Source organism: Simochromis diagramma, unplaced genomic scaffold, assembly GCF_900408965.1.
Source record: "Simochromis diagramma unplaced genomic scaffold, fSimDia1.1 OVJJ01000685.1, whole genome shotgun sequence".
NCBI lineage: Eukaryota > Metazoa > Chordata > Actinopteri > Cichliformes > Cichlidae > Simochromis > Simochromis diagramma.
The window spans coordinates 5,645,950-5,659,579 of NW_024387477.1; the positions used below are offsets into that span (position 1 = coordinate 5,645,950).

At 45.0% G+C, this 13,630-nt stretch overlaps 1 protein-coding gene across 6 annotated transcripts in view; it reads left to right on the plus strand.

Moving 5' to 3' along the window:
* ebf1a (EBF transcription factor 1a) overlaps nt 1-13,630 on the plus strand; it is a 55,545-nt gene that overhangs the window by 18,512 nt on the left and 23,403 nt on the right. For all 6 annotated transcript variants that reach the window (XM_040015645.1, XM_040015646.1, XM_040015641.1 and 3 more), the window contains exons 7-8: nt 11,009-11,090; nt 12,952-13,093. In XM_040015645.1, coding sequence (XP_039871579.1) covers nt 11,009-11,090; nt 12,952-13,093 — 224 coding nt within the window. The remainder of the gene's footprint in view (nt 1-11,008; nt 11,091-12,951; nt 13,094-13,630) is intronic.

A 13,630-nucleotide genomic window follows, 5' to 3' on the forward strand; every position in this document is an offset into this window, starting at 1 on the left:
ATTGTTTTGCTGCAAGACTGGCCGTCGTTCATCAGTCTGCGAGCAGCGTGGTGTCCTCCATCTCACTCTCCCCAGTTATTTTTACCAAAGTGCTGCTGCTTTGATCAAGCCGACATCACAGAGAAGGAGATGGGCATAAAGACATTGAGAGGGGGGTTAATATTGGAACACAATTGACGGCTTGTCACTTTTTAGCTCCCAGGCACCAACATCGCCAAGTAGTTAGTTAGAGAGAGTAAGATAGAGAGGGGGTAACACACACATACACTCACATATACACCTCCAAGAGCTTTTTGTGTGCTAAATAAATAACAACCACTGATGTAAATTGGTGTTTCCTGTAGTGTGCGGCTGCTCCCGGGATGTATTTTTCATGTCGAGGCATTTTAGAGTGGTTTCGGAGCGCAGCATGTACAACTAATGAATTTAACCCTCCGAAACTGAGTGTAAACTCACACAAATGCACAGTTTCGCTCTCATGCGCACATGCTCACTAGGAAGGGAGTCAACCATTTACCTGACCACAGGTGAGCCACGTACCAGGCGGCTGATTGCCACCCTCGTCTTCCTCTCCACACAACTGTTCTCCACCCACCGGGATCCAAGGGGAGGCGCCAGGGGCAACATCAGGCTGTAATGGCAAACTATCAGAGACATTGAGGGTGCGGGAAGCTCACTGCTGGTCGACTGATCTCCGGCGTTTCATTGACAAGGCCTCACATGTTCACTAGATTTGTTTCATTGGGGGTTTTTTTGTTCTGTTTGCTCGTGGTAAACACTCACCTCTTGTAACAGGCAGCTACTGCCTCTGTCACACCGAGGCTGTCAACACAACATTCAACCTGCACCGTAATCCACATCACACTGAGCTGCACAGCATACAGATACACACACACACATGCATGCGAGATGTACTGTATGTATGAGCGAAATAGATGTACTCAGAGGCAGCTTAAATGCATATAAGGGCTGTTAAAGCTGTGTTTATGGGAGGCATTTGCATAGTGTTCACAGCGCGTTCTGTTTCCCATACACACACAGGCGCAAGCACACACTCCTAAGAGGCACTTCTCTACCACAAACACTCTCAATACGCCTTCCTGACTTAAAAAAAAATGAAAGAAGCTTGATTGAGGCAAAACAAGAAAGGCTGTTTTTTTTTTCCATATTTCCTGTTTCAATAATTAATATGCATGAGTTTTATGGCCGCTTAAGATGCGATCAATTATTCATTAACAGCATGTTAATTGCATCCACAGTCGTGAATATTTAACCAAACACTAAATCAATGAGGTCGAATGAGCAGCAATATGGACACTTTATAAGCTTTGCCAAAAAATTAGGTTAGGCTTTAATGAAAAACAGGAGAGAACAGATTGAAAAGGGACAAAAAAATGTGAAGAACCAGCTTCACAAAAGGAAGGGAAGTTTGTGTTAGAAAGCAAACAACTGGAATAAATGCATGATCGTTGTAATATTATAGTCAGTCACTCTTAGCCTTTTCTCCCGTTTTGTCTCTTTTTTTCTAATCTCCTTTTTTAAATGGAGAGGATGTAATCTCTTCATCTTTGCCCACTGTAGCCAGCCTTTTTTTCACTCTCAAAGACTCCAGACTCCTTTGTCCTGGATCTTTGTGTGCTCGTGTGTGTGTGTGTATGTGTGTGTGTGTCTGCGTGTCACAGCGGTGTCTGGACAGTGACATTTCTCTGCTTGGATAACCATCGCGCCCTCTGTCCCTCTGTCCGTCCAGCCATGACGCAGGGTAATGTCACCTGTCAGTCTCAAACTCCTACTTACAACCGCTGTCCCCCACCCCTCCTCAACTCTCCCCCCACTCCATCCGCATGGAACTTCACCACCCGTACACCACCTTCTCACTGCGACCCTAACTGCCCCTTCCCTGGACCTCACCTGGGGTACAAAGCCCTCACCATCTTCCTTTTCCTGCTCCTTTTGTCCTCTTCTCCACTACCTCATATGACTCCATATCCTCTTGGTCTTTCATTGCACATATCCAAATGGCAACCCCACCCCTTTATTCCCCCTTATTTGCCCCCCTAGGACCCCAAAATATGGCATAGGAAGACAGCACATATAGCACTAGTCAAAGTCAGCAAAGTCAGGGGGGTGGGAAGTTGACTTTTTGACTGGGCCCAGTTGCATTCTGCGCCTGTTTTCAATTATTCTCCTGGCACTGGCAGGGTGGAGGTTTATGCATTATATGGGAATGTAATTGACTATAACTGCCCTCTTAACATTAACCAGGTGTACTAGCTGAGTGTGTGAGATTAGGCCCCGGGACTTGGCTGTTATGGAGTGTTGGCCTGTCTGTGAGGTTGTGTTGTTGTTGATGTATTTATATCCTACTCCTGTGCGGTGCCGCCCATTACCACCGCATTTAGATATGCCTTTCCCCGACTCTGTGCGCGTTTCTGTGCATGCCTGTGCTTATGCGTGCATGCACTAAGCTCCCGCTCGCTCCTTTTTGTGCAACTTCCATCATGCATCTGCCTGTGTGCGTGTAAGAGTGAGAGGGAAAGTAAAGAAAGAGGCAGGATACAGATACAGCCTGCTTCAAGGGGGGCCTGACTTTACAAGGACAAAGTCAAAATGGGCCCATTCACAAGGCTGACATGCTGTGATTTGTATGTATAGTGGTGTGCAGCCTGCAGGGCACTAGCCCAGGGGCTATCACAGACACCCAGACCAGTACACCAGCAGGGGGAGGTGATGGAGGCGAATCGAGATTGTGTGTGTGTGTGTGTGTGTGTGCATCAGTGTTTGTGTAGAGAAAGAAGGGTGTGTGATGGAAAAAAAAAAGAAGCATCAACAGGCTGTCAATCAAGCCCTAGCCACAGCTTGTCACTCCTCGATAGAGCTCATCCGGGGGAGAATGGGAGTCCCTGGGACCCCGAGAGGAGAAAGGAGCAGGTGCTGGAGGGAGGGCGGAGGCAGCAGGGAGGAGGTGACTGTCTGCCTGTCTCAGTGACTCAAGCTTGATTTGATATTTGATACCGAGCATGTGGCATTTGAATGCAAATCTATTTTGATTGTCTCACCGTCTGATAGGGTTAAAAGGAATCTATAGGGGATATGCATGCGTGCATGTGTATCAGAGGGCCGGCTGGAGACATTCACATGCACAATATAAAAAAGAGAATTATTCAGATGGATTATATTACTGACCATTTTGCCTGCATCAAGCAATCCCCCGTCTGCTCTCAAAGTGATATACAGATATTTAATAGAATAAATACAAAAGGTAAAAAGGTCAGAGGTCACACAAATGAGCCATGTAGTCATCATCGCCTCCTTGATGTTATAGCAGAACTGAAAAAACTCAACTGTGTGCACACACATGATGTGCACATGTACATCTGAAAATCTGAGCCCGTGCAGGATAATTATTTTTCCTGTATGCACGTGGAGGATTGTGTTTAAAAGCAAGCATGCCAAGTAGGTAGACAGACGGACAGATAGATCGATGGATAAAGTCGGTATTACTGCAGTATGGAAATCTGAGGCTCAGTTCCCCTCCCAATTAGAGTAGTGACTTCTGAAATGCCATAATACCCATTAATTAGCAGGCTGCTATTTTCTCAGTGATTTGGCTAATTAGTCTGCGAGGCTCTACACTATCTGGACCATTATTATTGGGCTGAAGCCATGCAAGCACACTCGCGTGCACGCCCGCGTTCAAGTTGGTGCACAAACACGAGCGTACTCACCGTGTACCTTACAACTGGAAGCACAGTCGAGACTAATTTAAGTGGCATCATTATTTGCTTGCGGGACAGCATGAAAGAGTTTCAGCTGAAGAATGGTTTGATGAAGAGGCAGACACACACACACACACACAAACACGCACATTGCCCTCATCGTTAGCTATATGGTCTTGGTAACATGGTACTGATACTGGCAAAAGCCCATCCTACTGTTAGAAACATAAGGAAAGCTTTTCAGCCCTCTGTAATGACTTGGCATGTATGTGTGTGTGAGAGAGTGTGTGTGTGCAGCTCTCTCTCTCTCTCTCTGCTTCGACAGTCCATCAGTGTCTCCCACCGGACAGACAGGCCACTGACACAGCACCACAAGGCCAGGAAACCTCTTCAATCACTCCCTCACTTTTCCTTCTCTGTCAGGCAGCAGAAAGACGTGATTGATCTGTTGTTTCATCACCACCATGATAAAAGAAAGAAGTTGCTCTTCTTTCAGTGTGTGTGTTTGTGTGTGGCATCCACCTTCTTAAAACTTTATTAATCATCTTCATCAATAACACAGCCCTAACATTGGTCATCTTATACTTCGCATGTGTATGTACGTGTGTTTGCGCGCACGCGTGAATGTATGCTCGCACCCCTTGCAGCCCGGTGAACTTCATAAGTGTCCCATCACCACTTTAATCAAATTACTTATGAACCAAAATTGACAGTTTTCATTAATTATAAAGGATTATTCTAATTGCGATTCAAATTTATTCATTTAGAACAGACGGCATTCAGTAATGTTTCAGGAAATTTGCATATTAAATGGAGAGGGTAGGCGATTAGCTATGCTAATGTATGCATGATTCCTTATTTTGTGATTGGTGGGCCATATGTAGCAGGCTGGGGGTGTGCAGGTGAGGAGTCTAGAAGGAGCTGTAATATGTTTGATAAACACAGAAGGATGCAAGGCCAAAACATACACGTGCACACGTATTTGCACACACACACACACACACACACACACACACACATCTGTGTTCAGTATCAGTCTCCCTCCGTCACACACTCTTTCTCTGTCTTGCATTTTTTCGGTCTCACCCCGCTCCCTGTTTCCACATTCCTCCCTCAAGACCCATTGGAGGAAACAACTTTTCACCCGAGAACAAACATGGCACACTAATTACGTTTCTGATTTCTGATCCTGCTGCATTTAGAAACATAACCTTGAGCCTGTGTACAGTCACAGTCACAGTTATGATTTAATGCGGTGTTTAAATGGAACAAAAAGAAAGAACTTTTGCGAGCGGCACATTCATCCCCACAATGTATGGGGCCGGTCCAGGGTTGACACAGTGCTCTTTATCAAGCTATATATAGTCGATGCATTATGCATTAAGTTTAACATGTGCTTAAATCAACAGTATTCAATATGAATGCATCAGTCTTTAAGTAAGGCAGAGGGGAGAACAGTTAAGGTAAATGACTGCACGGGGAGGTACACAAAGCAGGCTGAAGGGCCCGGTCTCACACACACGCACACACACACACGTGCGCGCATGCATGCATGCGGTCACACACACCCTTCGGCTGTGTGGCGGTGTCAACCCAGGCTGATGACAGGGCCATTATTCACTGGTCAGTCCCACGAGGGCAAGGTTTGGGCTGGACAGCGTAGCAGCGCGTCCCAGCATGGCAGGACAGCGGTGAGGTGAGAGGGACCAGGACCCTTCATTACTCCTGTGGTTGGGGGCCTGGAGCCTCTCTTTCTCTCTTTGTCTCTGTCTCCATCAGATTAATGGGCCAGGCCCGACAGAGGAAGTGTTTCAATCAGTGCCGCCTGCCAAGATTGTCCATCACCTAGACAGCCTGCTATTCATCATGGCTTTGATACACAGATGCACATACACACACACATGCACAGATGTTTATTTGGTTGCATTTTTCTGTGGGTGGTTGTGGCGTAAAGCCAGCCCACAGGTAGCGATCTTATCCGGCTACAAGTTGTCGAACCGGGCGCTCTTTTCTCCGTCATCAGGAAGGCTCTCATTTCCTTGTGTCACAGCGCTCAGCGCACAACTTCTCAGCTGAATTTTGAATGATCTTTTTCGGATGAAATGGGTGAAACACAATTGGTTAAGTGTCTCTGGGACTTCTGTCCCCAAGCTGGGACTTGAGCTCCGGATCCAGGGGGAAGCGAGGAGAGATCTTTCCCCAAGCAGAGCCTCTCCCCGAGCGGCAAAGGCACAGCGTGGATCCCCCCACGCTCCCTGACCCGTCGTCTCCCTCCTCCTGGGTCCATTTGTTCTGAGAAATATTTAACGACAGGGCAAATTCAACCGGCATGACGTGCACACACATCGAGCAGATAAAGAGGAGGATGGGACGATGCGTGGAGTGAGCTCGAAATGAATTTTTCAGCGCAGTGAGATGTTCTATTTGAATAAATCATGACACTTAAGATAGACATGAGGGCAGTATAGAGGTGCCCACCACTACTTTGAGGAGTAGCACTCCAAAGGAATGAAGTGCGTGTGCGTGTTTGGGAACGAGACAGAGAAAAATGGCCTCTCTTTGTCCATTTACTTCAAAGTTTTTGTGTTCAGTATTATTTTTTTTACATATTTAGTTAAATATTTTCTCTTTTTAGTCAAGTCACATCACTTTATCTTGCACCGGGTGTTTCTGTCACTGTCTATCTAAAGTGGGCCATTGCAGACTATTACAGGCTGGTGTCCGAGACTGAGGGCCAGGCCCAGAGACAGACCTGGTTCTGGATTATTAATGTCCCCCCAACCCCGTGGAGCCAGGCCGCCTCCTCCACCCAGTGCCACCCCCCCCTTCCTCTGCACTACACCCCTGGGGTCAGCCTGCATGGCTCCTGGTGCAAGGCCCCCCTCATAAATCTCCCTAAATTAGTGTGTGTATGTGTGCACGCGCGCGCGTGTGTGTGCCTCCATGCTTAAACATATACTGCAGGCAGGGAGACAGGTCACCACAAAAACAAGCCAGTCAGGCTCTCGGTTGAAGTGTCAGTGATGCATGGCGGAAAGAGTGCAAGAAAGAGTTGCAGAGGAAAGAAAGAAAATGAGAAATGAAACACGAGGGGAGGAAAAGAAAATATACAAAACAGGAGTTGAAGAAGATATTTGATTCCGTGAGAGCGCCGGACTTCGCTTTTAGTTTGGTCGCCTATTTATTGCTCCTTTAATATTTTTTTTTCTTGTTTTTTGTGCTGTAACATTATATTTGCTTACAAATATTTACACTTAATTTGAATCTGCCTCTGACTTCATTAGGATTGATTTCCTGAGCAAATCTTAATGCTTAATTGCTGAAGTGCAGGAACTTCCATCCTTCTACCTGCCTAGATTAGTTCAACATGTCCCACGGTGGTAACAGGCATGGGGAAGTGCTGTTGTGTCACTTAGTTAACCCCGGAGACAAATGGCTCCCCTCCGGAGCACAGTGAATTACACACCTCATGAAGCATATTAGGAGCCAGACACAGGGGCTTTTCTTCTGGAGATGATCTGTACAGCAGAAATGGATGGAGGGAGAGGAGAGGGCTGAGTTATGGTATCACCCGCAGCCATTTTTACAGCGCATCAGCATCAGAACAAAACAGAGAGAGAGAGCGAGAGAGCAGCATGAGGAGGGGCGAGGGAGAAAGAAATGGCAAAGAGATGTCCAACAAAAGGTGGAAAAGATAAATAAACCAAAGCTGCGGAGGAAGATAAAAAACCCAGAGTTCCAAAGTTATCTGTGTTAGATTTGACAAGGAAAACAACTCTTTACCTCATTTGTGGCTAATGTGGCAAAATTATTAGAAAATATAACAGCATTGTCCCTCGGAGGCTTCATTGCTGTTAGCTAATCACTTAGACAATCTTTATCACCACAGTAATAATATTTAGATGCTACAGGGATTACTTAAAAGTTGTGTTATAATTGCTTTTCCTTGTTTTGTTTTTTATGGGCAGAGGGTGAGTTTGTGTTTAATTGCTCCAAAGTGACAAATAATGCCCCTTATGATATGATGAAAGTGTGAGATCATTAAATTACTACGCCGACTGGCTGCGTGTGTTTATTCGTTCAGGGTTTTTTTTTTTCTGCTTTTACAAATTTATGCCATGAGGCTTCAAGAGGCCAAGCAGTTATTTTCACAAATTCACTTCCACAGCCATTTCTAGATTTGGAGGGGGGGTAATTACGTGAAAGCAAAATGGTTTTATTTCATTTAATCCAGCCGGCGCAGCAATTTGCACTGGTAATATTTGTAGCTGTGGAGTCTGCACAGTAAAACAGCTGAAAACCACAAGAGTTTCAAATACAAACAAGGTAGAGGGAGGCTGTAATCGAAGCACGATCGTGCGCGGGAGACAAGGGTGTGTGTAAAGCAACTGAAAATTGATGTCTTCAGAGAAGATGCTGTTTTATTTTTTCATTTACTATGTGTAAGACTTAAAAAACATCATATGCTGGCCTGAGGAATATAAATACAGAAGTAAGGAGGCAAAATACCCAAACACACACACAAATAAGTTGTCAGGTTATCCAAGTGCTTTTCGGCGTTCAGCTTATTCATTTCATTATTTTCTATAAATCTTATACAACTACATTCCCCTACGTCTCCCTATAGTAAAAAAAAGTAAAGAATTAAAGATACTGACTTTGGTAGGACTGACTCTGTAGGTCCTGAGCCTGATAAGATGTAATGTGACCATGATTATTTTGCTTGGTGTTCCCATTTTCTTGGACCAAACTACTCTCACACGCCGCCTTGTGCACGGAGAGAGTGAGAAGCAACAATTGTTAAACATCAAATGGGTCCCCTATTGATCAAAAAGCAAAGAAAACAGTATAATAGGGAGCTGAATCGAGCAAATGAGAGAATTACAGGCTATCTGTCCATATTTACCGGTCAGCTGTCAATCAGATTATCCATAAATCCGTATGGTAATCTCCTTGCTAATGCATATCCACCCCCCACTCCTACAGCACACACCCACACTCTGTTGATCCATGTAAATGTGTGCCAGTGGTGATTCCAGTCCCCTCGGCTCTCCCTGGGAGACGAGATGGAGCACAGAGGAACCAGCTCGCTGCAGTTTTGTAATGTTTCCACACGGCTGACTCGAGACACCTTAAGTCATGTAAATAATGAATCAGATGATGCGCGATTGTGGGAGATCCGCATGCTGACATATAGAGCAGCATATGAGGCGTGCTGACTTTCTCTCGCTGTGTTTCAGGAGCAACCCAACCCCCTCCTCCAAACTCTAATATTTAACCCTCTGATTTGGTCACCTCTGACTCGGCTGACCCTAACTTTTCTCCTTCCACTTATCCATCATCTATCTGTCATGAATAGCGGAGCAAGAGGAGGAGGAGGAGGGCAGTTGAAGAAAGCGTAGAATCGATGAATTAAACAGGAGGCGCAGCTAGGAAGGTGGAGTATGTTGGACAAGTGGAGGTAGGCCACAGCTGTCTGTGAGGCTGCTCCCTGACCTCGAGGAGACAAGAAAGTTGGGAGACCCTCAGTCTGTGGGGTCTAACAGCCACTGTAAAAAAAAAAAAAGAGGGGGGGGGGGGACTCCATCTCTCTGCTTCATGAATTATTGAGATATTGGCCTACAGCTTCTAAAATATACAGGAGGGTGGTCTGTCTCTCCTTTCAGATTTCACATACTGTCTACCTCGTCTCTCTGTCTATGTTTCTATCAGTTTCTCCTCTCACTTTCTGCCTCCTCTGTTTTTTCCCCTCTTTTTCTCCCCTCCCCTTCTCATTTCAATTTGGCCGCTCGAGCCAGCGAGACTGTAAATCAGAGCACAAACAAAGCCAAAGAATAAAACAGAGCATCAGAGAAAGACAGTTTGTTATTGAGAGCATATAAGAGTCTTTTTTTCTTCTTCTTCTTTTGCTTCAAGAGGAGCATCTACCACTAACCAGCTGTCACGCATTTAAAAGTTGTCAGGGATAAATTCACGAGTTCTTGTGTTACATCAGATGCTTATAATGCACACAGCAGTAGGCTGGCCCTTGGAATGAGACATAACTCCAGCTTGTCCATTTATCTTCTTTGCTCCTTTCTCTCTCTCTTTTTTTTCGTATCCCTAGATGAAGCAATTGTCCAAGGCACGCTGCTACTTACAGTGTTTCTCTTGACATGTTTCTGTATGTGTGTCTGTGTGTGCCCGCGCGTGTGTGTGTGTGATGCGCTCACTTGTGCATGATTATATCTGAGGCGGTTGGCTCCAAACGCGCTGCCCAGTGCAGAATCCTAGCCATAACAAATGAACAGAGGGGAGAAAATAAGACATATGAAAGAAAAGCTGAGCAAAGGAGTGATTCTCTCACTGGCTGGTCGAGATCTGTATTGTAAGCAGTTTCAGCTGTCAGCACTTCTTTGAGCTACCTCAAAGGGAAGTGGGGGGGATTGGGGGGGGGGGGGTCGGTGGTGGTGGCGTGTGTTGTAGTTTCATTTTTCCCCTTTTGAGGGTTCCTGTTTATTTGTACACGGCGCTGTTTATTTTCGCGGCTCATTTGATTTCGGTGTTTTTTGTGTGTTTTCGTTGTTGTTGTTGTTTTTTAAGACAGACAGACAGCGCAGAAAGGAGAGTGACGAGACGTACAGTGGTGTAGGTTCAGTTAAAGAAGAAGTTGTCAGGCTTCGAGCCTTGAGGTGGGGCTAGGGAATAAATTGTCAGCCGTCCCCCTTCCTGCTTTTCAGCCCACCCCCACAACTCTCCCCTTTACTCCTCCGACCCTCCCTCTCTCCCCCTTTCTCCTTCCCCTCCCTCCCTCCTTCATTAAGTATTGATGCGGGTAGCCATACTTGCCATCTCAGCCTATTAATAATGCATGGCAGGTGCTGTTGATGTGGTCTCTCACACTGAGATTGAGAGAGGCAGGAATGACAACACTATGCTGCAGAGTAGCTACAGCACAACCTCCGTCACACGGCTGTGCAGCTGTGGGGGGGGGGGGGGGGGGGGGGTGTTCTGCGTCTGCCCTGGTGAGTTTATGGCAAGCTGTGACAGCAGCTCCAAGAGATGGATATACAAGGTAGCATCTTACTCAATATCCCGGAGCTGTTTTTACATAGAAAAGTGCCTTTGTCATAAACAGCTGATGGATGATGGTGGGATAGTGTATGAGCCTTGTCTGCCACTGCTCTTTTATTTGTTTTATTTGTGTTGTGTGTTTTATTGAAGGGAGCTCGCACTGTTTCAGTGACTCACAGGTGCTGTTGCAACAGCTCATTCGGTTCTCTTGCTGTTTGTTTCTCTTGCACGTGCAGGTTCTTCCTCAAGTTCTTCCTGAAGTGTAACCAGAACTGCCTGAAGAATGCAGGGAACCCTCGAGACATGAGGCGTTTTCAGGTGATACATAAGTGTCTGAATGCCTAGCTCAGTGTTTATAGTGGACAGGAGTAACACTTCTGTCTGTTTCTTCTTCTTCTTCTTTCTTTTAAGGCTACACACACAACCACAGCAGAATCTCCTTCCCTTCAAAGAATAACAGAAAGAATTCAAAAGATCTCTTTCTAGTAAAAATGTCCAGAAGCCACAGAGCATAAATGTTCGAAAGTTACAAAAGAATTAATAAACAAATGTCCTGAGGACTCAGAGAAAAGCATCACAACAAAAGAACGTTCAGCTCTAAACCCACATATGGAAACGCCACAAACAAAGCTGCAAAATGCCTCATGAAACGATAAGTAGATGTGAACCCGTTAGGAATGATAAACCCAGCTTTCTATTTGAAAGCTCTTCAAAGCATCTTTCTGCTCTTTGCTTTGACAACTCTACAGTTTTGGATGACTCCTACTGCTCTCACAGCTTTGTTTTTGGTGGCAGCCACTGGCTCCTTTAAGGGAAAAAGCTCTGAGAATCCACTGTGCACACACTTCCTGTTCCTTCTGGAAGAAAGGCTCGCCACTGGCAGCCATCTTGGCAACAAATTTGGTGGTTATTTTGAAGCCCCTCTCTAAGTGAATGAGGAAATAGCAATAACTTTAATTTCAAAGGGACATAAGTGTTGCATGTGTAGAATCACCAGTGAATCAGAATCGATTTTTAAAAGTTTTCCTAACAAGTTACACTTTAACTATTCATGTTATAATAAAAATACAAAATACTTTGCACGTGCATTTGTGCATCTAAACTGGCTAATAGATGTCCAGATGTGAACAACCCCCATATATGCATTCAAGGAATTCTCCTATGAATTTCTATTACGGATCATTGGTGTCATGTGTCTAGTGCAGAGAGCTGCTGGCAAAGGTAGAGAGGTATTTAGCAGCTAAAGAGCACGCCATTTCTCTCAGAGGTTGGTGGAGACCAAACCATAGCTAAAAGGAGAGTGCTCCACATCTACAGGATGTGTAAGTAGGCAACTGTAGGCTATGGTTTGCTAATACATCACCAACACATACTGTGTGTTCCCAGCTATTTTCTTAAGTGACCAAAGTGGGTTGTTTTTTTTTACTAAACAAGCACCACAGATATGGTCCCTCTGGGACAACAAATAATGGAAGTAAAACTTAAAAAGTGTAAAACATACTGTTCATAAAAAAAACAAGTCCTAAAAGCCATGAACGTGTGAGACTATACGAATAAATATTATAATGTAAATAGGAGTATTTGTTAAACGTGGGTTAAAGATTATGTAATGTGTGTAAGCGTGTGTGTGTGGGTGGGAGTGAATCTCAGGGTACACGTATGTATAGCGCAGGTGACTGGCAGGTCATGTGAAAGTAAGATATTGCTGTCATTCATTAGACAGGAAGGAGCAGTAGGGTCATATAAGTTTATACTTCTTCCTACTCATGTTCAAGCATAAAACTTGACTTACTTATATACAGATGATTAATATATTTGGGGTTTTTAATATTCATACATGTCAGTTGTGCTTTATTCTTTTACATGTTTAAAATAAATGTATATACTTTACAAAAATAGTGATTCATATGTTAAAACCCATTTATTCCTAGAAAATATATCAACCAGTCTTCATGAAGTGTTTGGTAAATTGTAGATATAACAAAAGAAGTATAAGCATGTTTACTTCAGTGTGAAAGTAAGTTAATCCACATAGCATTCTGCAAGAACTCCTAATGCTTGTCCGGCGTAATCACGACAGCGTTCAATTACTGAAGATTTGTAAGCAGCCACAACAGGGTGCTGTTTGTTGTTTTTAACACCTTGTTTCTCACTTTCTTTTGGTTTTCCTTTCTCTCAGGTGGTTGTGTCGACTACGGTGAGCGTGGAGGGTCACGTTCTGGCCGTCTCCGACAACATGTTTGTGCACAATAACTCAAAACATGGGCGCCGAGCTCGGAGGCTGGACCCGTCAGAAGGAACGCCATCCTACCTGGAACACGGTATTTAAAGCGAGAACAAAACACCTCGGCTCTCTTCCCCATCTTTCTTTGTCTCCTTCACTTTATTTCTCTCTCTATGACTCCACTCCTCTCCCTCCCTCTCTCAACCCCTTCCCCCCTGTCTGGCTCCACACTCAACCCTTCCTCTGTCTCCCACTCCACTCCCCTCCAACCTCCTTTCTTTCTTATCTCTCTCCTGTTTCCTCCTGGATTCTCACTTTCCTCTCTTGTAGGGTTTCTAACTCGAGCTAAGAGAGGAGTGAGTGGTAGCTAGTGAGTCTCTTGTCTCTCCCTTGTGGCTTGCTCCCCTCAGGTCTCTGCCTCTGGGCCTTCTACTCTGCCTCGCATAAGCACTATGTGTCTTATGAGGTCTGTTCTGCTTAAAGCCAACACTGGCTTTATTTCCTCGGAGACCTGCTTTTATCCTCCAGCCCTCCATCACTCCCCATCCCTCAGGTTTTCAAACACACCCATACACATACTGAAAAGCCCCTTGCACACACATACATACACACCCCCGCATGCACAGTCAAACCC